This window comes from Perna viridis, chromosome 3, assembly GCF_037379345.1.
Source record: "Perna viridis isolate PV_CMFRI_1.1 ecotype Kerala chromosome 3, ASM3737934v1, whole genome shotgun sequence".
Lineage (NCBI taxonomy): Eukaryota > Metazoa > Mollusca > Bivalvia > Mytilida > Mytilidae > Perna > Perna viridis.
In genome coordinates, this window is record NC_142447.1 from 39,426,654 (window position 1) to 39,450,254 (window position 23,601).

The 23,601-nt window shown below is 33.2% G+C and overlaps 1 protein-coding gene across 4 annotated transcripts in view; it reads left to right on the forward strand.

Moving 5' to 3' along the window:
- LOC148622210 (uncharacterized) overlaps positions 1–23,601 on the forward strand; it is an 81,187-nt gene that overhangs the window by 53,955 nt on the left and 3,631 nt on the right. The window contains exons 39-64 of one of the 4 annotated variants that reach the window (XM_088571853.1): positions 249–316; positions 891–991; positions 1,560–1,706; positions 2,189–2,278; positions 2,645–2,751; positions 3,012–3,096; positions 3,497–3,643; positions 4,262–4,426; positions 6,597–6,695; positions 7,368–7,462; positions 7,974–8,121; positions 8,652–8,672; positions 12,414–12,531; positions 12,847–12,939; positions 13,463–13,565; positions 14,143–14,371; positions 14,856–15,005; positions 15,067–15,086; positions 15,651–15,762; positions 16,020–16,202; positions 16,641–16,844; positions 18,870–18,984; positions 20,142–20,239; positions 20,482–20,658; positions 20,922–21,022; positions 21,444–21,658. In XM_088571853.1, the coding sequence (XP_088427979.1) occupies positions 249–316; positions 891–991; positions 1,560–1,706; positions 2,189–2,278; positions 2,645–2,751; positions 3,012–3,096; positions 3,497–3,643; positions 4,262–4,426; positions 6,597–6,695; positions 7,368–7,462; positions 7,974–8,121; positions 8,652–8,672; positions 12,414–12,531; positions 12,847–12,939; positions 13,463–13,565; positions 14,143–14,371; positions 14,856–15,005; positions 15,067–15,086; positions 15,651–15,762; positions 16,020–16,202; positions 16,641–16,844; positions 18,870–18,984; positions 20,142–20,239; positions 20,482–20,658; positions 20,922–21,022; positions 21,444–21,658 (3,191 nt within the window). Of the gene's footprint in view, positions 1–248; positions 317–890; positions 992–1,559; positions 1,707–2,188; positions 2,279–2,644; positions 2,752–3,011; positions 3,097–3,496; positions 3,644–4,261; positions 4,427–6,596; positions 6,696–7,367; positions 7,463–7,973; positions 8,122–8,651; positions 8,673–12,413; positions 12,532–12,846; positions 12,940–13,462; positions 13,566–14,142; positions 14,372–14,855; positions 15,026–15,066; positions 15,087–15,650; positions 15,763–16,019; positions 16,203–16,640; positions 16,845–18,869; positions 18,985–20,141; positions 20,240–20,481; positions 20,659–20,921; positions 21,023–21,443; positions 21,659–23,132; positions 23,288–23,601 lie in introns of those variants that run through there. The other 3 variants (XM_088571855.1, XM_088571852.1, XM_088571854.1) reach the window with 3 other exon arrangements.

Consider the following 23,601-nt stretch of genomic DNA (forward strand, 5'->3'; position numbering starts at 1 on the left):
TTTGTTTTTAATTGTTTTTTTTTTTTATTTTGGTTTCAGACTTATGGTTCTTAATACATAGAAAAGGGGTTGGGTGGTTTGGCATATTATGTGTCTTATTGCAGCTATTTGCCTGGTATTACAAAGCTTTTAATATTCAGATATAGGTTTTACGTACACTGTTTAATGTAGGACAATGAATTTAACATTTTTTGTGAATAAGAATTAATCATACTGATCAATGAAATTGAATTTTTTTTTTATTTTAGTTTGGCTAAAGCCTTGATGACCAGTGAATTCCAAACAAGTCTTACAGGAGCTCAGGCAATTACAGATGGTAGGATTTTAACGGTCTTTCTATTACTGTGATCATTCATGAGAATTATTTTGTTTTCAGTAAAGTGTCTTAGCTGGTGCATTCCTAATTTTGATGATTTTGAAAAGTCCTCACATTTTTTATTAATATTTTACTTACGGTTGGAAATTTTAATTTGTGGCTTGTCCAAACCATGGAACCCTTGAAAATTGGTTTTACCATGAAAAAATATAATTTTCATGGTAGATTGTTATTATTGTATTTATCATTTATTTGCTGTACTAAAATTACAATTAAAGATTGGATATTTCATAGTACTTTTACAATGATTAACTTCTTCATCTTATTACAACATTATATCACTTGATTTTGAAATTATATATGGGTTTAGAAACTAACCTCTACTCAGAGGATTTGTAATACCATCATGAATGTGGAAGTCAGTAAATTTTTTTTGCCTTCATTTTGCTAAAAAACTTCCTCTTAGCCAAGATGGCATGTCTAACCCTCTTTTGAGTATTTTATTTAAATCCCAAATTATTTCAAATTTTTGCAACACCTTGTTTTTACATGTATAATTATTATCTGCCGACAGGTATTGATATATGTACATGGACTGTGAACCACGATGGGGAGAAGGTACAATATAGTGTATGGGACTTTGCTGGACAAAGTGTCTACTACAACACACATCAGGTAATGGAATAAGATTTTAGATTTAAATATGATATTAGGTTTTGCCTATGAGGGATATAATCTGTGTTGTTATCTTGACCAACAGGAATATGTGAGACTTTATATGTGCATCTTCATGAAAAATTCAAATCATCACTTCCTAAGAGCATATGTCATTTTTTAAAAACATCATTCCTGTCAGAATGATTTTGAGTTGTGCCAATTTCAGGACATCTATAAATAAAGGACACTTCTGACGCACTGTCTCTGTGAAGTTAGGAAACTCGTGTTAGGTTGAAAAATTATATCTCATTGCTATATATCTTACTTAAAATCATTGACCACAGAATGTGTTGTTTGTCTTCACTTTTTTATGATTGCTTAATAATCAATATTTCAATATGTTTCTTTTGTTGCATTCTGAGCAAATTTAACAAGGAATATCTTATGGTGTTTCTTTCCATTCTGTGTATGGCAAGGATAGTATTTAATTAATATTTTTCCTGCAGGGTTGAAAGTGAAGTTCTGTGTTTTTATTGTATATACTATTGTTGTAACTGTTTTGATAAGTCTGTTTCTATTCATGTAGTTTTTCCTATCAGACAGAGCTGTATATTTACTGCTGTGGAATGTTAGATTAGGAGCTGAACATGCTGGGCTTAACTTTTGGCTGAGTTCTATCAGAGTACATGCCAGTAAAGCTCCAGTGTTCATCGTAGGGACTCATATGGACCAGGTAGTATATGCTTTTACCCATGGTTGAGATCCATCAGGGTACAAACTCTGTTCATACTCTAAAAACAGGTTTTACATATTGAATTCAACAACAGAAAAGTATGAGTTTTATATACCCACCAAGTGTCAGAAAGATTTAAATTCCAGGTGTATTTTCTGTTGAAATATATTTTTATTGTGCTTTGAGATATTGCTGTATTCCCCATCTCTATTTTGTATATAATGATTGTTTACAGGAAGAAATCTATTTTGGGATAACCAATATATCTTTCTTTGTATGTTATGAGAATTTTTTTTTTTTGAAAAAGCTAAAAATGTATATCTTTTTTGTTCAGTGATGCTGTTAGTACTATGGTCTCAGTAAAACAAGAGAAATGTCTTCATATCTTTAAATTATCTTGAAGTTTTTGATACTAGTAGTATTTTCAAAGCAAAACATGTCACTTACTGGTTTATATGCAAATGTATTATTTATTGCACCAGGTTCCCAAGGCAGAGTTACCAATTGAAGAATTAATGGAAAACAATCCACAGATTGAGGGATGTTTCTTTGTCAGCTCATACACAGGACAGGTAATTAATTTATGATTCTATTACTGATATAAAAACTTTCCTATAACCAGTGGGTATGTACATTTTATATGGTTGAAGTTATTGTGTATTGAATTTACCTGCTGTCTCATCCTTTCATTGAACAATGGGTTTAACTTGTTTTCCAGCTTTCTATCATAATAGAATTGTACATAGTGAGTTGTTATTTATAAGTGTCCGTGACTACACTGGAGTTTCCTATCCATGACATCCAATTATAAGTGTCCATGACTACACTGGAGTTTCCTATCCATGACATCCAATTATAAGTGTCCGTGACTACACTGGAGTTTCCTATCCATGACATCCAATTATAAGTCTTAAAGTTAATTTATTTTACATGTGTAGGGTATTGAGGAACTGAAGTCTGAACTTATCAAGGTGACCTTGAGACAAGAATACATGGGAGAGAAGATTCCTGCAGCTTACCTGGAATTAGAAAATATCATCTTAAAGTATGGTCTCGTACTATTTATACAAAAAATCACATATAAATTGTTTTATCACAATTTTTTAGGACAATAGCAGATTTTGTGATTAGTATGAAAGCTATAAATACTAGGCATGACATGTTCTCCTGATCCATGCCTACAATTGTTGGTTATGTCTTAAATATGTACTTTATTGTTATGAGTGCAGTGTTGTAATGACAATTGATATAACACTTGCAATCTTCCATACTTTATACTAAAAAAACCATTATTGATGGTTGTAGAAAGAGACAACAAAATGTAGACTTGATAGAGTACAATGAAGTAGAAAGGATGGCCAATAATTCTGGTTTAGTTGACAAGTCAGAGGTAATTAATTAAAAAAGCCAGTAGGCAGTGATGTTAACTTTTGTTTGTTTGATGAATTGCTTCCATTCAATTTAATCTAAACTTATCTAAAAATAGACTTTTAAAGGTTTGAAATGCTTCATGTCATAAAATTGATGGAGGTCAAGTTTGAATTTATTTTGGGATTTATTTTGAAAGGTAATTTACTAATATGTTGGTATGATGAAATGATATAACTTAAGAACTATTATATTTTCATTTTGGAATTTCATAAATAATTGTATATTTCATAAATAATTGTATATTTCATAATCTAGAGAAAAAACTATCATGACACACAAAGCCCATTTTATTAAGTCTGTTTGTATGAAAATCCTAAATTATTGCTTAGATTTAACAGTATATGCTGATTTTTTTACAGATTGCTCAAGCAGTACAGTTTCTCCATGACTTAGGTTCAATCCAACACTTCACACATGAAGTCTTGAAGTCAAAGGTGGTCATTAACCCACAGTGGATTGTAGATGTCATGGCAAGGGTTGTATCAGTCAAGGAGTCTCCTATTGAGGTAAGTTGGTGTGACTTTAGATGTCATGGCAAGGGTTGTATCAGTCAAGGAGTCTTCTATTGAGGTAAGTTGGTGTGACTGTAGATGTCATGTTTTGGGTTGTATCAGTCACAGAATCTCCTATTGAGGTCAGTTGCTATGACTGAATGTTATGGTAAGGGTTGTATCAGTCAAGGAATTTCTTATTAGATAGATTTGTACAATTGTAGATGTTATAGCAAGGTTTGTATCAGTCAAGGATTCTCCTATGGAGGTAGATCAATATAACTGAAGATGTCATGGCAAGGTTTGTATCAGTCAAGGATTCTCCTATTGAGGTAAATCAGTATAACTGAAGATGTCATGGCAAGGTTTGTATCAGTCAAGGATTCTTCTATTGAGGTAGATCAATATAACTGAAGATGTCATGGCAAGGGTTGTATCAGTTAAGGAATCTCCTATTGAGGTTAGTTAGGTTCTAAATAGAATTTGCAAGTAAAAAACAGATTCCAGTATAAAGACTATGTGACTGATATATGAAATCTGTCAATTGTTATTCTTATTGTCCAGGAAGTAATACTAAAATCCATAATGATTCTTTTTACTGTTCAAACTTCTATTGTTGCTTTAATATTTCAGGATGGAAAGCTGAAACATAGTGATGTAGGGAAGGTATGGAGGGAGTATCCGCCTAACTTGCATAATTGGTTGTTACAGTTAACAGAAGAGTATGATCTGACATTCAAGTTGGTCAATGAGAAAGCTAACCTTGTACCATGTTTACTACCAGAGAAAAAGCCTCAGGTAGGTTCTATCAAATTTATCGTAAATAAAGTTATATTCACAGGCAATTTATTTGCAAGCAAGAAAGAAATCAAGAAAATGAACAGTCATGAGAAGTCCTCTCGTAATGGAGAGTGTTAGTCACAACAGTAAATAGTAGCAAACAGACCTTTTAACCTCAGAGGGTGGCCATGTGGGAGATCTCCAACATACCTGTTAACCTCAGAGGGTAGCTATTTGGAAGATCTCATATATACTTGTTAACCTAAGAGAGTTGGTAAGTGGGAGATCTCCTACATATCTGTTATCCTCAGAGAGTTCCTATGTGGGAGATTGCTTACCTACCTGTTAACCTCAGGGAGTGGCTATGTGGGAGATCTCCTACCTACCTGTTAACCTCAGAGAATGTCTATGTGTGAGATCTCCTACATATTTGTCAACCTCAGAGAGTGGCTATGTGGGAGATCTACATACCTGTTAACTTAAGAGAGTGGGTATGTGGGAGATCCCCTACATACCCCGTAACTTCAGAGAGTGAGTATGTGGGAGATCTCCTACATACCTGTTAACCTCAGAGAGTGGCTATGTGGGAGATCTCCCACATTTCAACTATTTTATGTGGGAGATTTTGTGTGAAGAACTTTTTTTGCAATGAAATTATAGGATAATTAAAAAAACATAAAGAAATGGAAACTGTATCAATCATTTTATTCGAAGGATTTTTCATGAAAAGAAATGTATGTGCACTTGTTTGTCTTCAAATGGTCTTTCAGTTGGGAATCTTTTTTTTATTTTCAATGGCAGCTATAAAATAGGTGAGAAAATCTTTCTGAGTGGGAGTTTGGAGGCTCCCACAGAGAAGACACACTCTTTGTAGGAGACTGCTCAAATGTAGGAGTCTCCGTTCATATATGGGAGGGTTAACAGGTATTAGCAACATAAAAATGAATTAATGTGAAAGTACTTTTATTCTTGGGTACCAATTTTTGTGTTTTAGGGGAAAAGTATTAGTTTGTGGATTCTTGAATTTGTGGATTTGAAACTATATCAGAAAAATGAATGGAAAATTTCCTTTTCATTGGGAACCAAATTTCGTGGTTATCAAAACCCACGAAAACCATGAACATTAGTACCCCAGGAACAATAATACTTTCACAATAGTTACAAGTAACTAGAAACATCTGTAAACAAAATATGTACTGAAATCAAGTTGTATCAAGGTTTTGTTTTCATTATTAAACCATATAACTGTTGAAGTGAACAAAATTTATTGGTATAATACATGATGTATTCAGGAGATTGATTTAGAAAGGTTATCAAAAGTTTTGTGAAAACTAACAGTAAATCACAGGCCTCTTCCCAAATTTAATTTAAGTGTCACCTTGAGCAACTGATCAGTTGTTATAGTTGAAATATAAGTTTGTGAAAAAGTGTGTTTGCTGTGTCTTACCATAAGAATATTAGATTATTTAATATTTTTTCAAAGAGAGGGAGTTTCTCATGCTCATCTCAGAGGCGCTCGACGAGATAAGCACGAGAAAATCCCTCTCATTGAAAGAATATTAAATAATCTAATGTTCTTATGGTAAGACACAGCAAACACAAAAGCAGAGCCGCTTGACGAGATAAGCATGAAAAATTCCTGTGAGTTGAAAAAGTTTTTAATAATCTGTTTATCACTGTTTTGCTGAATTGTAAGGTATAAGTTATTTTCAGTTTGCTTGACGTAAATATGTTAGTTTTATAAGCACTGTAAAATTTTCTTTCGGGACTATTTTTCAGCGACGTGCTATGTGATGTCACGTATGTTGTGCAGCTGTGTACACATTTTTTGAAAAAAATCGGTTATGTCGATTGCATTTAAAATTTGTTAAATAATTTTGGGATTTATTCATTCTAATTGGGTAAGTTACTGTATTTAATCATTTTCCATTGTAGACTAGAAAATATTGCCACAAATTTGCCATTATTTCATACGCAGTAAACAAACAGATGGTTATTTGGGTCGTCAAATATTCCTACGCTGTTGCTTGTATGTCACACGAGGACATAGAAACTAGCGATAATTTTCATTCTCGACTAGCGTGAGATTGAAAATTATTGTATAGCAAGATCAAAGGGACTTTAAACAAAATAGCGATAAAGAATATTATCTGTTCTTTATTCATCATTTATGTTTAATTATTTCCAGGTGCCATGGCCTGAGATAAAGAAAGGTTCTGGTGTAAAGGAAACAAAAATGGTCTATCATTTTGAATATCTACCAGCTGGTCTATTTAACAGGGCCCAGGTAACTTAATATTTAACTTTAAAGTAGATGGATTTTCTTTTGAGTTATAAATAAGCCATCAGAGGTACAGGTCATTTTTAAAACCATAAAGTAGTAACAGCAAGATGAAAAATTTAAAACCATGCTGAAACTTTAGGTTGGATTTATCCTCTATCCATTACTGACCGTTTTATTCAAGTTTTTTTTCGTAATTTCCAAAAAACATAATTTTTCCTGAAGTCAGTTTAAAACTTTATTGAAACCATTGAGCAAACAGTGGCTGCATATGTATACCCCCACACCAAAGGAATGGGGGGGTATAATGTTTTATCCTTGTCCATGTGTCAGTGTTTCTGTCCGTAACAATTTTTTTCTGTCACAGTTTTCTCAGTGACTACTCTTTACAGCAGTTTTAGATTTTAACACATTCTTCCTGTAGGTATGCCATATGGTGGAATACATTTTCAGAAAAATTGACAACTTTCTGTTTATCAAGGACTTTATTTTCCTTATATTGTGAATGAAAGTGGGAATATCACTAGAGAGCAATGCCATTGCTCGCATATTTCTCATTTAATGTGGTTACCTATCAATAAATATTATTGATTTGATTTTGTTGTACAACTTCATAAAGGCATGTTGACCATATTCAAAAATGTTAGATTAGCATTAATATGTTGGAGACTTTTTCAGGTGAGACTGCAGGAATTTTCAGACAGTGCAGTCATTTGGAAGAGAGGTTCAGTTTTAAGGAAGAATGAACACATAGCTTTGTTACATCATCATAAGTATGTCTACAGTTAGATGTGTGATTGTGCCAAAGTTTCTTCTATTAATTGCTGGGGTTTTAGAGTATTAGACTAAACAGTAATTTGTTTCATATTATTAAATTTAGATTTTAATGCCTTGGCCTCTAAGTGGCAGATGCATGTAGTCTTATTCTTGTCTGTCATTCCTCAACTAACAGTTCTCTTTTAAGGAGATAGACCTAGGGTGAGGGATTTAATTCTTAAAAATCATTGGAACGTTTGTATTCAGCATTTTACATCAATCTCATCTAAGCATCAAAGTATCTTAGACTGATTTCATTCTGTTTCAAATGAAAACTTGATGGGCTTTGGTGAAATTGAATGTGATACAAGCATTTCAAGCTACCAAAATGTGGTATAAATAGTATTTCATTGGGAGGGTTTCACCTGTATTTTTATATAAGCTCATGTTCTTAAAACATTGAGTTTGTTTATTAAGCTATAAGCATTAAACTCTGAAATTAGACCAAATATTTTATTTTTTTTATAGAGACACAGAAATGATTGTAAAGGTACAAGGTCCACGTCCTGAGAATGTTTTATTTCTGGTCCATGAAGTGTTTGAGGCTCTGATTGGTGAATCATTTGGTGGTGTCAAGTATGATTTCAGCGTACCCTGCCCTGAATGCATGACTGTGGTAAGTAGCAAATACACTCTATTATATTCTCAAGCTCTTTTGAGACTTGGTCACATTTTTTTGTCCACCAATCTCTGATTGATGTTTTATGGTTTACCACGATATAGATGCTTAGCTGTCTGCCCAGACATCCAAACATCATGGATTACCTGAAAAATGCTTAAACAAATTTTATTAATCATTATTTGGTACAAGGTGTGTCAACATGAAGGAAAGCTCCCTTTTGTTATTGATTGTCTTTTCAGGTTTCAGATGGGACTGAAAAAAATGTAAAAATAGGAGGACAAGTGTACTATATGATTTAGTAGAACTGTTTAGTAACAATTTTAATGAAAAGTTTTCAAGCTTGAGGTTCATAGAAAAATCTAATCAATTCAGTATTGTATTTTTTTAAACATATTATTATCAATTCTTATCTTAAATTTGTGCCATTTATATAAATTAGTGAAGGGTCATTGATTGTAATCACATGGGAAGTGTTCATTTGCTGAACCCTGATGGTTTATTTTCTATTGCTATTTTGTTTGCAGTCACTTAACAGTGAAGGAATGGTAAATATCACCTCACACTCAATACAAAATTCCTCAATTCTCTGTTCCCGTATTAGTTTTCTTTATTTCTCCCTAACTTCAAGCATGGTACTGTCTGGTCACTCTGTTTACTTTTAGTAATTATTCCTATGCACATGCCTTTAGATCTTCTTACTCTTTAGTTATTAAAAAATATGAGAACTTGTGTCCTTGAAGAAATGAGTTGCCTTGCTCTTTCTTAAGTAAGTGTATCAAATGTTTTTTTGTTTATCTTAATGGACAGGTCAGGGCTATGTGATAATTTCATTCATTCATTCATTCATTCATTCATTCATTCATTCATCTGTCACTCTACTTGGTTTCTGGATGAAAAGTTAAGAATCACTCAACCAAATTTCACAATATGTTGACCATTTAATATAGGTCAAGGTAAAGTATATATATTACATGAATTGTTCTGGAGTTATGTCCCTTTTTAGCTCACTTATCCAAAGGCCATATGATCTATAACTATCACTTGGCGTCCGTCATCGTCATCCATCATCGTTTACAATTTTTCAACAACACTTTTTTGCAACTCTTCTCCTCTGATACTACTTGAACCAAACTTGGTAAGAATGTTTCTTGGGGTATCCTGCATAGATTTGATGTGGGAATTTTTGATTTGTCGAAAAACAGGGCTGCAATTACTAAAAATAGAACTTAGGGGTCAGACAGAAGTTTAATACATATGACTCCAAAACCATTAGGTTTAGCCAAAATCTGACGGGATAAAAATGTTTAGCATGATGAGATCTATTTGTGGTCAAATTTCTATTTTGATCTATTGAAAACATTTTATGAGTTTTTATGTTTTTTCTGTTTTTACATTTTATGAAAGCTTGTGGTATTGTGAGTCTAATAAGACCAAAACTATCAAATTCAGACATAGGACTACAAAGAAATGGTCATTTTTATATCATGCCCCTCAGTGATATTTTCCCTAAATTACTAAAAAATTACAATTTTAACTAACTTGTCACACCAAAGTGATACCTATGATAATTCAAGAAGTTGTAATAGCAGATATCATTTATCATTATGAAAAAAGAACAGATTTCAACAATTTATATCATACCTATTTTATTACTGTGTGATTCTAAGTCTGTGCTGTGTGACTATTTCAGTACTTTGAATATCCCAAGCAGTGACGTTGTGTATTTCATGGATGACGTCAAGTTTTGAGTCACTGTTACTGATAAAAATCTTGTTGCTATGTTGTTTTTTTTAAATACCTTGCACAATGCACCTCTTAAAATATAGTCAGATTACCAATATCACTATACTGATTTTATGGGAAAATGGAAATAATGACCAGGAAAGGCAATTTTCCTCAAATTATGCATTTCTCTGAAATATGCCATAATTTAATTTATGGTCTCACTAACCACTTCTAACGTTTCCATTACTTTACATGTTAAAATAGTAATTTTCAAAGTCTCACTGTGAATTCCCAGGACAAATGACATCTTAAAGTTGCATACCGTTGCAAAGCTTGGAAAATATGGCTTCCAAAATCATTATGCTAATGGTACGATGATAGTAGAAATTCTTCACAAAATTTACTTGAATAAATAATACTGAAAATCCACATTTTTACCCGTTCTGCTAGCTGACAGCATGGAGGCAAATTACTCACACATGTAAACAATATTCATACACTTTTGTAGTTAATTACATATATGATTTTAAAGTACACATTCTCAGCTTCATTTTGACTACTTTTAATCATAATACACACAAATAATGCACTTACAATGCATATGTCTAGGTTCAGTGTGTTTTTGGTACTACATAGGGGGGTGGCCATTTGACCCGGAAGTGGTTAGTGAGACCTGAGCCATGTTGGAGTTATTGCCCTTTTTTGAAGTTTTTTTTTTTGCTTTTTTAATGTTATTTCTTTCAAATTTTTTTTCCTCTGACACTACTTGACCAACTTGAACCAAACTTGGTAAGAATGTTCCTTGGGGTATCCTGCATAGAACTGATGTGGGAATTTTTGATTCATCGAAAAACATGGCAGCAGTTTTTAAAAATAGAATATAGGGATCAGACAGCAGTTATTTGCATATATCTCCAAATCGTTAGGTTTAGCCAAATTCTTTTATTTCTGATATGATCCTTATTATAAGGCCTACAAAAGTCTTCAAGGATCAAAGTTGTCAGACGACTCATTTGAAGGTGAAAAATGTTCTTTTTTACAGTTTTCAACAAATTTTTCAAAATCTATACCCAATCTAATGAATTTAGTATTTAAAATCAAAAGCTACCACCTCAGACTTGTACTCTACTGCAAAAGAGGATTTGTCATAAGGATCAATTCATCAATTGAAAGTTCATTCCATCTATTATAGTAAAATAGATGGAATGAACTTTCAATTGATGAATTGATCCTTATGACAAATCCTACCAAAGTGTTCCTAGAGTAAAAATTGTCGGACAGCTCGTTGTTTGAATTATTGTCCTTGAAAGACAAAAAATAACCAGTTGAGTGATTCAAGCTCCTGGGAGCCTCTTGTTTCAAATTATAATTTGGAGTACAGTAGTATCACTGGATCAACTCTCTAGTTTTTGTGTGTCTGATGCTTGTGCTCAAACTCAACTTTAAATTGATATTGCTTTGCACTTTGTTACAGTATTATGGCATATATTATGTACAGTCGAACCTCGTTAAATCGAAGTCGAAGGGACCATGCAAAAATGTTCGCGTTATCCGAGGTTCGAGTAATCCGAGGTCGAGGATAAACTGGAAATACTATAGTTTGGTCCATGATTGTTTCTGTATTTACATCATATGTTGTACTTGTACATGTACAGAAATGTACTTCACTTTACACGGTACTTCGTAATGTTATGCGTTTCATATCGGAAGATATTTTTTTGTATGTTGTATATCATGTTTGAAATAAGTGTTTTAGTGAAATTTCCTTCTTATTTTTTCTTATATCAAAAACTTCATAGTTCATATAAATATGCTGTTTCGTTTGATTCACAATCCGGAGTATCGTCAAACCATGTGCTCTACAATATTACGATAACATTTCAAATTCACTAGCGAAAAGAATGTAGTCAAATACCCTTACTATCATCTGTTTGATGTTTCATTAAATAGTCAGATACCATTACAATTCATCTGTATTTTTTTTTTTTTTTAAAGTTCAAAATATCATAATATTCAATATCACTGTTGGTGTAAATTCTGACGTGTTATTAATAAAATTCGTTTCTTTTAACAACATGTGCAATTTTAAATTAATTAAATAAACAAATCAAACCATAATGAGTGTCAACACATTAATTTTAAAAGCCACGCTAATTGTTGTTAAAACACACTTCGATCATGGTTTGTAATGAAGCAATCAGTTTTCCGACTAATTAGTTTTTAGACTTTGAGACATCAGGGTTAATTAACCTTGAAGTCATTGAGGGGACTGATTGATTACCTCGAGTTATCTGAGGTTTCGATTCATCTGAGTTCGAGTCATCCGAGGTAAAATTGTATTGGAGTAAGGGGAGTTTTGCTGGGACTTTGTAATTAGTTTGAGTTATCCAAGATTTCGACTAATTCGAGTTTGACACATCGAGGTTCGACTGTATTAAAAAAGAAATAGGTTCCATCATATAAATATATTTGTATAATTATTCTGTTGAATTAAAGTCTATAATTTAGTTACATGTAGTATAAAAGATAATTGAACACGCCATTTCTTATTTTTATTGTAGAAGAAGAAGGACCCTCACATGTTTGCAGCTTCTATGATCAGAAGAGCCATAGATCTACAAGCTCCATTCTTACAGTGCCTTAGGTTCTTCCATACAATATCTGTAGGAGATTTACAATGTAAGTAGAACTTTATTCTTCCATTTTCCTATACACATAGTTGCATTCTTTTAATTTAAATTTAAACATGTTAATTAAAGTGTTATTGTATTGACAAATAAGATATTTGTTACTACCATAACAATTTCCCAATGGAGATCCATGGCCGTTTTGTCAGTTTTTAATGGATTTTCTACAATTACCTTGACTTTAATTTGAAAACAGTATGTATCACCATGATTTTGCATGTATATTTAGCTAATTAGGTGGAATGCATGATATTGAAATAATCTTTCATTTCTGATAAATTTCAATATTCTGTATGTCTATTTACAGCTATAATGCCCCCAGATACAACACAGGACTATGATATACATTTGGCTCATGCTGTCAATGACCTTCAGGAGTTTGACAAGAAAGACTCCTTAGGTATAAAACTTTATTACTATCAAGATTTATCAACCTGACAAAATTAAAGGTTTGCCTAAGAATATGGCAATCAATAAAATGGTCTGTCTGTAAGTGCTCCTGTACATCAATTTATTTCTTTATTTCATGTTGGCTCTTCAGCCATTTTAATGTAAACAATGAATCTTGATCTGGACTTTGTGATTGGAAGGTTTGTCATGACAAATACCTAATTCTGTAGGTCAAAGTTGGTAAAATATATAAAGCTAAAACATCATATTTGTTTTACCTCTTTGCAATGTTTTTGACTATATAATATAACAAAACTAAAGCTTATAATTATGTCTTGTCAATAGCTTACTAATCATCACCTCAGTTGGATATGAAATGTTGGTCATGACACCACAAAAATTTATATACAAGGTGATTTTACTATTGAGAATTTGAATTTGTGGGGTTCACAAACAAAAAATAAATCGAGAAAATAAATGAAAGTATGTTCAAATTATTTGATGAGGACTGATTGTATGAATGTTAATTGTAGATATATTTGTTTCCTTCTGTGAGCTTGATGCACCTAAAGACAAGTCAAAGGTCATTCACCCTGAGGATGTTCATAAAGAGCTTCTCAAAGAAAATTACAAATGGTATTTAAGTGGTAGAATTGATTTTAAATTAAATGTAAAACTAATTGTGATGAATACACTTTTGTGAAAGACGTAAATTCACACTAAACAAATTATCACACAGTTTGTCATTTTTAAGACAAATATGCTTACACTCACTTTTCTCAGCAGTTGCACTTCAAATCCACTTAAAATTTGATATGCAACTTCAATAACAGGTCCTACATAGCACTTTCTAATATCAGGTCTGTATCACACCAACTTCCTGTTAATTTATTAATATGTTTTTTAATATGGTAAGGGTGATCTTTTTTGGTCATCCACTTCCTGTTAAAAGACTGAGACAAAGTTTCCAAATGGGGAGAACACAAGATGTGCTCAATATGATACAGTGAGGATATCTTATATTCGTAAGTGACACAAGTTAATATTGGTCACTTAGGTGTATAGTTATCAGAATTTACTCATAATAACTTTCATATTAAGGTGAGATAGGTTTGCACATATCACAAGTTGATAACTATTTTCCTGATGATGTCAAGTAAGTGTATACGACATTGATGACATTGTCAGCATATAAAACTTTTTTTCATTTCAGTTTCTACCCAGATCCATCAAAGAAGTACTCTACAGATGTGGTAGCCAAATCATTGATAGATTCCTCCATATTTGTTGCCTTTATATCCAACAACTATGTCAATGATCAGACATGTTGTAATCTGTTTAAGTTTGCTAAGACAACTCTAAGGAAACCATTTATCATAGTGGCAGTAGGACCTAACCATGAGTGGAAGAAAAGTGCTTTAGGACTTCTTGTTGCTGATGTGGTATGTCTCTATCATAGGCCTACTGTAATTTGGCTTTTAACTGTCTGTGGAGTCTTTCAGAATACTTTTCTGAGCAATTCATTTTTCCAACCACTTGTATAGGATACAGAAGTTTAGCATTTTTTTTACAGTTAATGTTTTATTGAACCATTTTTCTTTTCTGTCTTCTTTTATCAAACTGGACAATTTTCATAGCATGTTGGATAAATAGTGTTGCATTGGGGCAATGCACAATTACCGACAGAATAATTGTTGGTTTAGTATTATAATCTTACCTTTGTACTGACAGAAAATTCATATTACATTCATTTAGATTGATGCTTAAAATTTGGAAATATTTTAAAAGTACGTGTGTATTTATAATATTGTGGTTAATTAGAAAGTAATCATAATCAAGAGAAACCAAGTATGTGTGATATGTACTATCTGTGTTTTTTCACTTTTAAGTTTTTCCAAAATTTAGAAAATATTTTCTCTTTTGTAGGTATTTGTAAACATGATAGATTCTAAGAAGTCAGTTTTTAGTGGTAAGATGGAGGAGTTACTAGTGAAGATTAAGGAGATCTATAATGTAGAAGTGTCTAATGAACATCCTCCTTGCTTCATCAGTTACTGCTGGAAAAACTCTAAAGAGGCTGTGGAACTGGGCACTATGTAAGTTAAATACTGATAGATAGTAGAAAAACTCTAAAGAGGCTGTGGAACTTGGCACTAAGTAAGTTAAATACTGATTAATAGTAGAAAAACTCTAAAGAGACTGTGGAATTTGGCACTTAATAAGTTATACTCTCTGCTCCATATACAATTTAGAAGGGACGGTGTGTCAGCAACATCCTATATTTGTAGAAGCTCTGAAATGTGAATATCTTGAAATTGTTCCATTGGAAGTGACATTTTTGGGAAATGCCATATGCTGTTTGGAAGTGATTGTTTGAATGCAGACACAGAGTTATAGGAATACTGACATATTTCTTTTAGTGAAAACAACAACATACTGGTGAATTATAAAAAAAAAAAAATTCATTTTGAGTACAAGTATAATTCAATCTCTCATAGGCATAGCCTTAATTCATATTATGAAATGTTTGGTTGTCCTTTATAATATATTTTAACTCTTGTCAGTATGGACTTACAAATGTCCTGTTTTGACATTCTTAATTTTGTTTCTACATTTGCTCTACTATGCTATGCATTTTTACAATGTAGCTGTCAGTTGATATGGTGTAGTTCATTTTATCACTTTAGTCATAGTAAAAGTAAATGTATTAAATGATTTTAGGTCAGATCCTCAAGCCTATGCCTATACACCTGATCCCAGGGATATTGCCAGCTTCCTTACTGCTAATGGTGTACAATGCTGGTTGGATACAAAGAGAATTGGATTTGGAATGGTAAATATTTTGTAGCTCCTAGCTCATACTGCCATAATGTCACTATATTAACACATTTTCTTGTTTTTTATGAGACATTGGCAAAAAAAAAGTATTGATTTGAATTTGTACCTTGTTGTGAGTGTACTGGAGTAGAATTTAGAATTATATTTAGCTGTGACTTTGTTTGCCTTGATATATTTTAATAACAGGAGGAATATCACTTTATAGGTACACTTACCAGTATTTTGTCTGACTTGAACTTTTCTACCTTTCAGTCAGGGCTGTTAGATGACATTGCCAAAGGTTTACTGAACAGCCATCTGATGATATCGTTCCTATCGGATGACTATGCTTCCTCCCACAATGCCATGACAGAGCTCAGTTTTGCTGCTCTTACCCTCAGGATACCTGTCATTCTGGCTGTAGTTGGACAAGGCGATAAATGGAAGACTAGTGAGGTATGATTATAAACAAGCCATGTGATGGTTGGTGGGGGGGGGGGAAGTTCATAATACAACAATTTATGAGATTAGGAAATTCAAATACAATAAGACAAAACAAAAAGACTGATTAGTCTTAGGCTTGGTGTTATATTTCACGTTGTATTCTAACCATATTCTGTAGATCAAGTAGTTCATTTTTGCATGTAAAATAATCTTAAATTTTCTGATAAAATGAAAGAAAAATAGTAGAAAAAAAACTTGGTACAACTCTCCTATAATGGATATAAAAATTTTTATATTGAAGTATCTTCCAATTATTTGTACTAATTTGCATAAAGAGAGGATGTAGTTCTGAGTAAAGCAAATGTGTGGGTTTTCAAATGGAAGCAATATACATGTGTACTAATCCCGCAGATATCATCATTATTGAAATGCATTATTACCCAATTTCAGGCTAACATGTTAGCATTCCGAGTACAATGTCCAGTAGTAGATTTAAGAAAGTTATCAGAGAATGAAGGGAAAGAGAAACTCCTCAGTCTAGCATCTGAATCACTTAAGGATGTCATCAAAGAGAAGGATGTTACAGATGAGAAATTGGAAAAACCCAATAAAAAGAAGTCAGACTCTGGCAATAAGGATAGCCTCTCATTTCAGGTTAATAATTTAATTTTTTGAAAAGCAAAAAATATTCAGTTGTATAATGGTATGGCACTGCTATCCCATAGACAACCACAAAAGGAAGTTTTGTATTGATTTTGTGACTAATGGCTCCCACCATTTTCAAATGAGGGGCTAAAAAGGGCCCAAATACAAGCATTTCATAAAATTATTCAATATAATTCCAGTAAAAACGTGGATATCTATGATATTGTTCCACAATATTCTATACCACAAGATCGGACTTGAATTAATGATTAGAGCTATGACTTGAGAAAATTGGGAATAAAGGGCCAAAAAGTGGCTAGAAACCAGCATTTCCCTGATGTCTTGACAATGACTCTAGTCCCTAGTACAAGTGAATGGATTTTAACAAAATTGTACTATATGGTTCCATACCATAAAAAGAAGACAAAGGTCATTTTTTGGGGGCTGTGACTTGGGCCAAGTAAGATTAAGGGGCCTCAAAAGGACCAAAAACAAGCATTTTCTGATTTCTGGGTGATAATTTCAGTAAAAGGGAATGGAATGTTTGGCATGTGCATAGATCACCTAAAGACGATATGTTGCATTCCTTGGATAGTGTCCAATGTCCTCGAACTTTGACCTCAAGTTCGAATTCCTGTTTTTCAATGATAAACTTGTGTTTGGGCGGTATCTTTTTTTGTCTTTCAATGTAAGCTTTTGATATTTGGCATGTGGGTAGATCACCTAAAGACGATGTGTTGCATTCCATGGATAGTGGCCTATTACCTTGAACTTTGACCTCAAGCTCAAATTCCTTTTTTTCAGTAACAAACTTGTGTCCAGGTTGTGACTTTTTTTGTCTTTTGATGTGAGCTTTTGATATTTGGCATGTTGATAATCACATAAAGACAATGTGTCACATACCATGGATAGTGGCCTATGACCTTTGACTTTGACCTGAAGGTCAAATTTCTGTTTTTTCATTGACAAACTCTTGTCCAGGCAGTTACTTTTTTGTCTTTTGGTGTGGGTTATGATATTTAGCATGTAGCTATATCACCTAAATCCATTTTGTATATATTGCTTAATTGGCATGATACCCTGTGCAGGTCCGGGTGTTAAAAGAATAGGCCTGCAGCAGCGATAAGTTTGTCGTAATAGGCGACTAAATAGTGCTCAGAAACCTAGCCGGGGGCTAGGCGCTCTGCCCACAGAGCAACTGGGATATGTGCCCCAGGTGGTGGAATGGGGTACCCCTGGCGTGTTACATGCTGGGGTTGTCAGGCTATAATACGGAAAACCTGACCGCAAACCATAGTGGTACACAGTGTTGGGAAAGATGTCATGTTCCTTGCACGTTAAAGAACCCTGCGGTGGTATTTGATAGGAGTAGGAACCTTTGCGCTCCGCCACAGGAGGCTAAATTGCCCGACCTTACCCGTCCCTCCCTTTTTCTAGGGGCAATCAAAGTTTGTTGACCCTATTATTCTTGTGTCCCTTCCCTTTTTTTATTTTATCATCATTTCATGTTCATTTTATCATCTATTTCATGTTCGTCATCTGAATATAGCTGAAATATTGCTGCTCGGATGTTAAACCCCAACAATCAATCAATCTTAATTGGCATGATGGAGCCCACAGAGATGGATTCCATCTGAATGATTTCTAATTGCAATATAAATTTAAAGTTGTATAATTTTGGAATGGTGGGTCCTTACTTGCCCCAACTGTTCAGGGTTCAACCTCAGTAGTCACATCAAGCTGTGCCCTGCAAGACATTTTTTTTTTTAAATAATCCTTCCACTACTTGGAATTGATATTGTCAACTAGCTGTTGTAACTTGGATATATGTGATGAATAATGGGTCGAAGTCTTCTGGTCTATGAATGATAGATCATTGCTACAATTGTACTTGCTAAAAAAAAATGAATCAATGCAAAAGAACCATTGAACATGTTAGTTTAGCTGTTGGCAATAACTTTTAAAAAGTTACAATACAAATTTTTTTTTATGAAAACAGCATGCAACAATAAACAGTTATTAATAATTTTTCAGGAACTGTATGAGCTCGCCCAGAGGAAGTTTCTTCATCAGATAACCCAGTATGCCCAGACCCAGGATACATTAAGACCCTATCCCAGGCTCTTCTTACTGGATGTTATCAAACAAGGTAAAAGTGTACAAAATATAGTTAGGAATACTCACTACACAAATTGTCGTAGTTAATTCTTTGCCTTATTTCTTCTTTTAGATTTTTAAGTGCAATTCTACATTCTATAAGTATGACGTATCATTTTGTCCTGTCTATCAACCTGTCACATACTGTAAACAGAGAAATTCTGTGCCATCTGTTTTCGCAGTTTAGGTGATTAATCAACTTTTGCACAGTTCTAAATACATGATTGTTCGTCAAATCATATTAAAATGGTTCTCAAAGAAATAATTCATGACAGTTTAATTTTTGCATTACAAGTGTTACTGTGAAAATTGTGAAAATAAAATTGCTACAATAATTTTATGATTCACAGTTCAGCTATATGTTTGTGTGTATTAGAAAGGATTAAAAAGTAACTCTATAGACAGTAATAAAACTACTACATGTGTATGGGTTTGGAAAATTTTAGGGGGATAGCACACTGCTAAAATAGTATAGGCATCTTTTTATCATAAACTAAAAGTAATTTCATATGTATTATATGGTAAGTTATAAATGAGTCATCATTCTTAGTCATTAACCACATGTAGGTTACAGACCACCAATTCAACCAATGAGCGTTTGGAACGTACGCAAAAATAGTCCTACGCAGAAATTACCCCTGTCCATCTTATTTCAAAAATTTAAACAGTTTCTGAAAGGAAAAACATTTCTGTACATTTTATAGGTGCATTTTGCTTCTTGTGATGTGAAGCCTAATCTCCATAATGATTTCTAAATATTCCCCTATCTTGTGAAAACACTGGGATTTCCCATGCTATTTATAGACCCTTCACTTCCAGTACTGCACTGCAAGTCTGCTAACCCCACATGCCATTCTGAGGATTGTGAGCTGACATATGTAGAATCGTACTGATATATAGTCCTCTGCAGGTTAAAGTTAAGGTAAAGTCCAGAGAAGCCATTGAATATTGTGAAATTAGCATAGAAGCCTATGGGAAGTGGAATTAGTGGTTTCCAGCCTGTAGTATATCAAATAATGGGTCTTTATTGTACTTCACATACAGAGGATGAAATGACTGTACCCACAAGGTACAAAGGTCAAAAATGTATTTAAAATGTATTTTGTATATTGTGTTTTCATAAAATTTGATCTTGAATCATTATTTTAGAGAAGAAAGAAGGAGATGAGAAAAAGACAGTGGATGAATTAGATATTAGCTTCAGAGATGGCAAATATTGTCTACACACATTGTGTGAATGTGAAACTGTAAGTTTATAAATATAATTGTTACTACACGGATAATATTTCAAAGACAATTTCAATTCAAAGTGGACCACTTGAAAATTCAAAAATGATAGTTTTGCATATTTTGGATTTTGAAAAAGCAGTTACATTAAGTTGCTCAATATGTAAAAGTTAAGGTGCTTTGAATTGTTTACTATCACTTATACTATCCCCAAAAACTAATGAAATATAGTTAACACAATTTCTATTCAATATATTTTAAGGGCTGGCATCCAGTATCAGATCCAATAACATTGGAGGAGGACTTTGGACATCAATCTCTTGTAAAATACACTCCATATCTATCCAGAATCACTGCTCTGATGAAACATAATGAACAATTCAAGATGGCAGCTCTGTCGGATAGACATGGTATTGCTTATCTTAGGTATCTCACTGAGGTAGGTAACAATTTGTGATATTTTTTGTTAGGATGTGTGGTGGATAGTTTGAATAAGGTGAATAAACAAGAAAAGCAGAGGCTAGTTGATTGACTTAAATACATTCCATTTTATTCTGAAATTCCCAGTTTAACATATATTCATATGAAAACCAGATATAATCTGATGTGTCGGAATATTTTTCTTCATAGAGGAAAATAATGCACAGAACAAGATTTCATATTTTCAGAAAAGGTATAAACTATACATACATATACTCTCAGGCTTCAGCAGCTGAACTGACAGAATGTAAAGAGGAATATCTGACCTTGAGAGAAGATGTGATTGGTAGAGACCCTGATTACAACATGGGTGACCTTCAGAGGTATCAGAATCTATCTTTATCTTTTACCGAAATAAGATTGTCTTCTTGAATGCAAATAGTTTTTAGATTCCAGAAAACTGATTGATACAATATACTGGGAAGAGTACTCCTCTTTTAAGTAGGTATTTGGGAAAAATTGACTACTTCCATCTTTTTACCCATGGTAAGATTTCGAATATATGTTTACTTGCAACATTGCTATTCAACATTTCATCACCTGCTCAGTTGTTATAAAATCTTATATAAAATGAGATCAACCATTTGTTTTCTTTATAGAGAAATGTTAATTTTTTTTTCATGTGAAGGGTATATCAAATGATTTTTTTTTGTTATTTTCATATCATAATTTATCCCCACATTTCCACTAATAAAATTTCAAAGCATATTTGATTTTACTATATGGTTCACTATTTCTGTTTAGATGCCGTCTCCCAAGTGGTAAAATGATTTGGCTGTGTAAGGACCATATTTCTAAAATGAAGGTGACAGTATTGTCCAATGAGATGATTGCACATGATAAAACAACAACCCGAGTTTTGGGAACAGATCACATGTTAGAATCACTCAGAGAAATGGACCCAGCTAAAATGAAACTTGCTTTTAAATCTGCGAAAAAGACTAAAAGAGTAAGAACAGGTAAGAAAACCTAGAGTAAGTCTCAGCTGGAGGAGAAGGGTGGGGAGAATCCTTTCCTGTCTCCAGATTACTTGGATTACTTGGATACTTAATTCTTTGGTTAACAAATATCTTAGCAGAATTGTAGTTTTTCCCACCATTGAATTTTATTTTGAGCTGATGATAAAATGTAGTTCCCATATTAGTACATTTCTCAGAATTTGATTGTTCAATAATCTTTAAGTATCCCCTATACCCTGATGTTGCTAAGTCATACCCAGTTACTAGGTAGTACCCTGTTTAAAGTCATTCATCCCCTGAGTACCCTGTTTGGGTCATCTGTCTTACTGAATACCATGTTACTAGGTCATGTATCGTACTGATTACCATGTTACTAGGTCATCTATCCTACTGAGTACTCTGTGATAAGGTCATCTATCCTACTGGGTACCATGTTAAAACTAAAAGGTCATCTTTCTTACTATGTACCCTGTTAGTGTAACCTGTGACTAGGTCATCTATCCTACTGGGTACCATCATAGGTGTTAACCCTCCCTTTTTTTGCTGGAGTCTCCCATAATTTTACCTTTTGACCCACAAAAAAGAGGTCTCCCATGTGGGAGGCATCGATCTCCCAGTTTCAAGAATTCCTCCCATAAAAAGCTCTCGTAATTGAATATATCAAATTTGTTGTCAATTTTTGTATGCCGTTTTTGTTTATATCAACAACCCGATGGGTCACGAAAGTGCTTTAGGTTATTGTCAAAACATTTGGAACAGCTGATTGACATTCGAGTCTCTCTAGAATTATCTTCATTCATATCGACAAATAGCATGATTTACAATTTGGAATGGATAGTTATGTTGTTTTTATGAACTTTGTGGCCAAACACACATTTTGCCATTCCATGTGGGTGATCATTTTACTGACTGTGAAAAAAAAAATCATTCCCTGATGATAAAATTGCAGAGAAATTTTAATGTAAAAGGACTAAATGAACCCGAATCATAAAGTAGGTTATCATACCAAGTCTTGAGGCAACAAACGTATAGTGATTGAAAACTGTAATCAGAAACCATTCAGTATTTTATGTGATGAAAGCAATGGTAGGGGTGCCAAAAAGTTCTTTGCTACTCTTGTTCCCAGGTCCATCAAAACCAGATTCATTGACATGCTGGTGATGAATATTGGAAGAGTGCCAAAATCTATTTCATGCCATACTAAGCATCACTTCTGTGAATACATGTATAATACATTTTGTTGATTCATTTGTATGTATCATGTATTTATGGTTTTGAAAAAATATATTTAAAATCATCTGTTTTATTTCAATTATAACATAACTAAGTATGTTGATAATGTCGTCACACAGAATCTCCCGCAATTTTATGATGAATTGCAGGAGATCTTCCACAATTAGGTTTGAATAGGAGAACAAGTATGGGTGCCATTTTTAAATTGAAAGGTCATTTTACCTATATGTTACTCTTACAGTGTAACCTGTGACTGGGCCATTTATCCTACTGAGTACCATGTTACTAGGTCATCTATCCTACTGAGTACCATGTTACTAGGTCACCTATCCTACTGAGTAGACTGTGATTAGGTCATCTATTCTACTGAGTACCATGTTACTAGGTCATCTATCCTAATGAGTACAATGTTACCAGGTCATGTATCCTACTGAGTACACTGTGACTAGATCATATTTCCTACTGAGTACAATGTGACTAAATCATCTTTCCTACTGAGTACAATGTGACTAGATCATCTTTCCTACTGAGTACTCTGTGATTATGTGAATCAATTTCTTTGGCAGTTATGTTATTGAATCATGTTTTATTTCTTATATGCTGGAATTTATAATGTTCAAAGAAGTTTTTACTCTGAACAATACAAAGATGTGCTCCTTTAAAACAATCTTTGAAAAAAAATCAAATTTATATGGAAGTAATCTGCATGT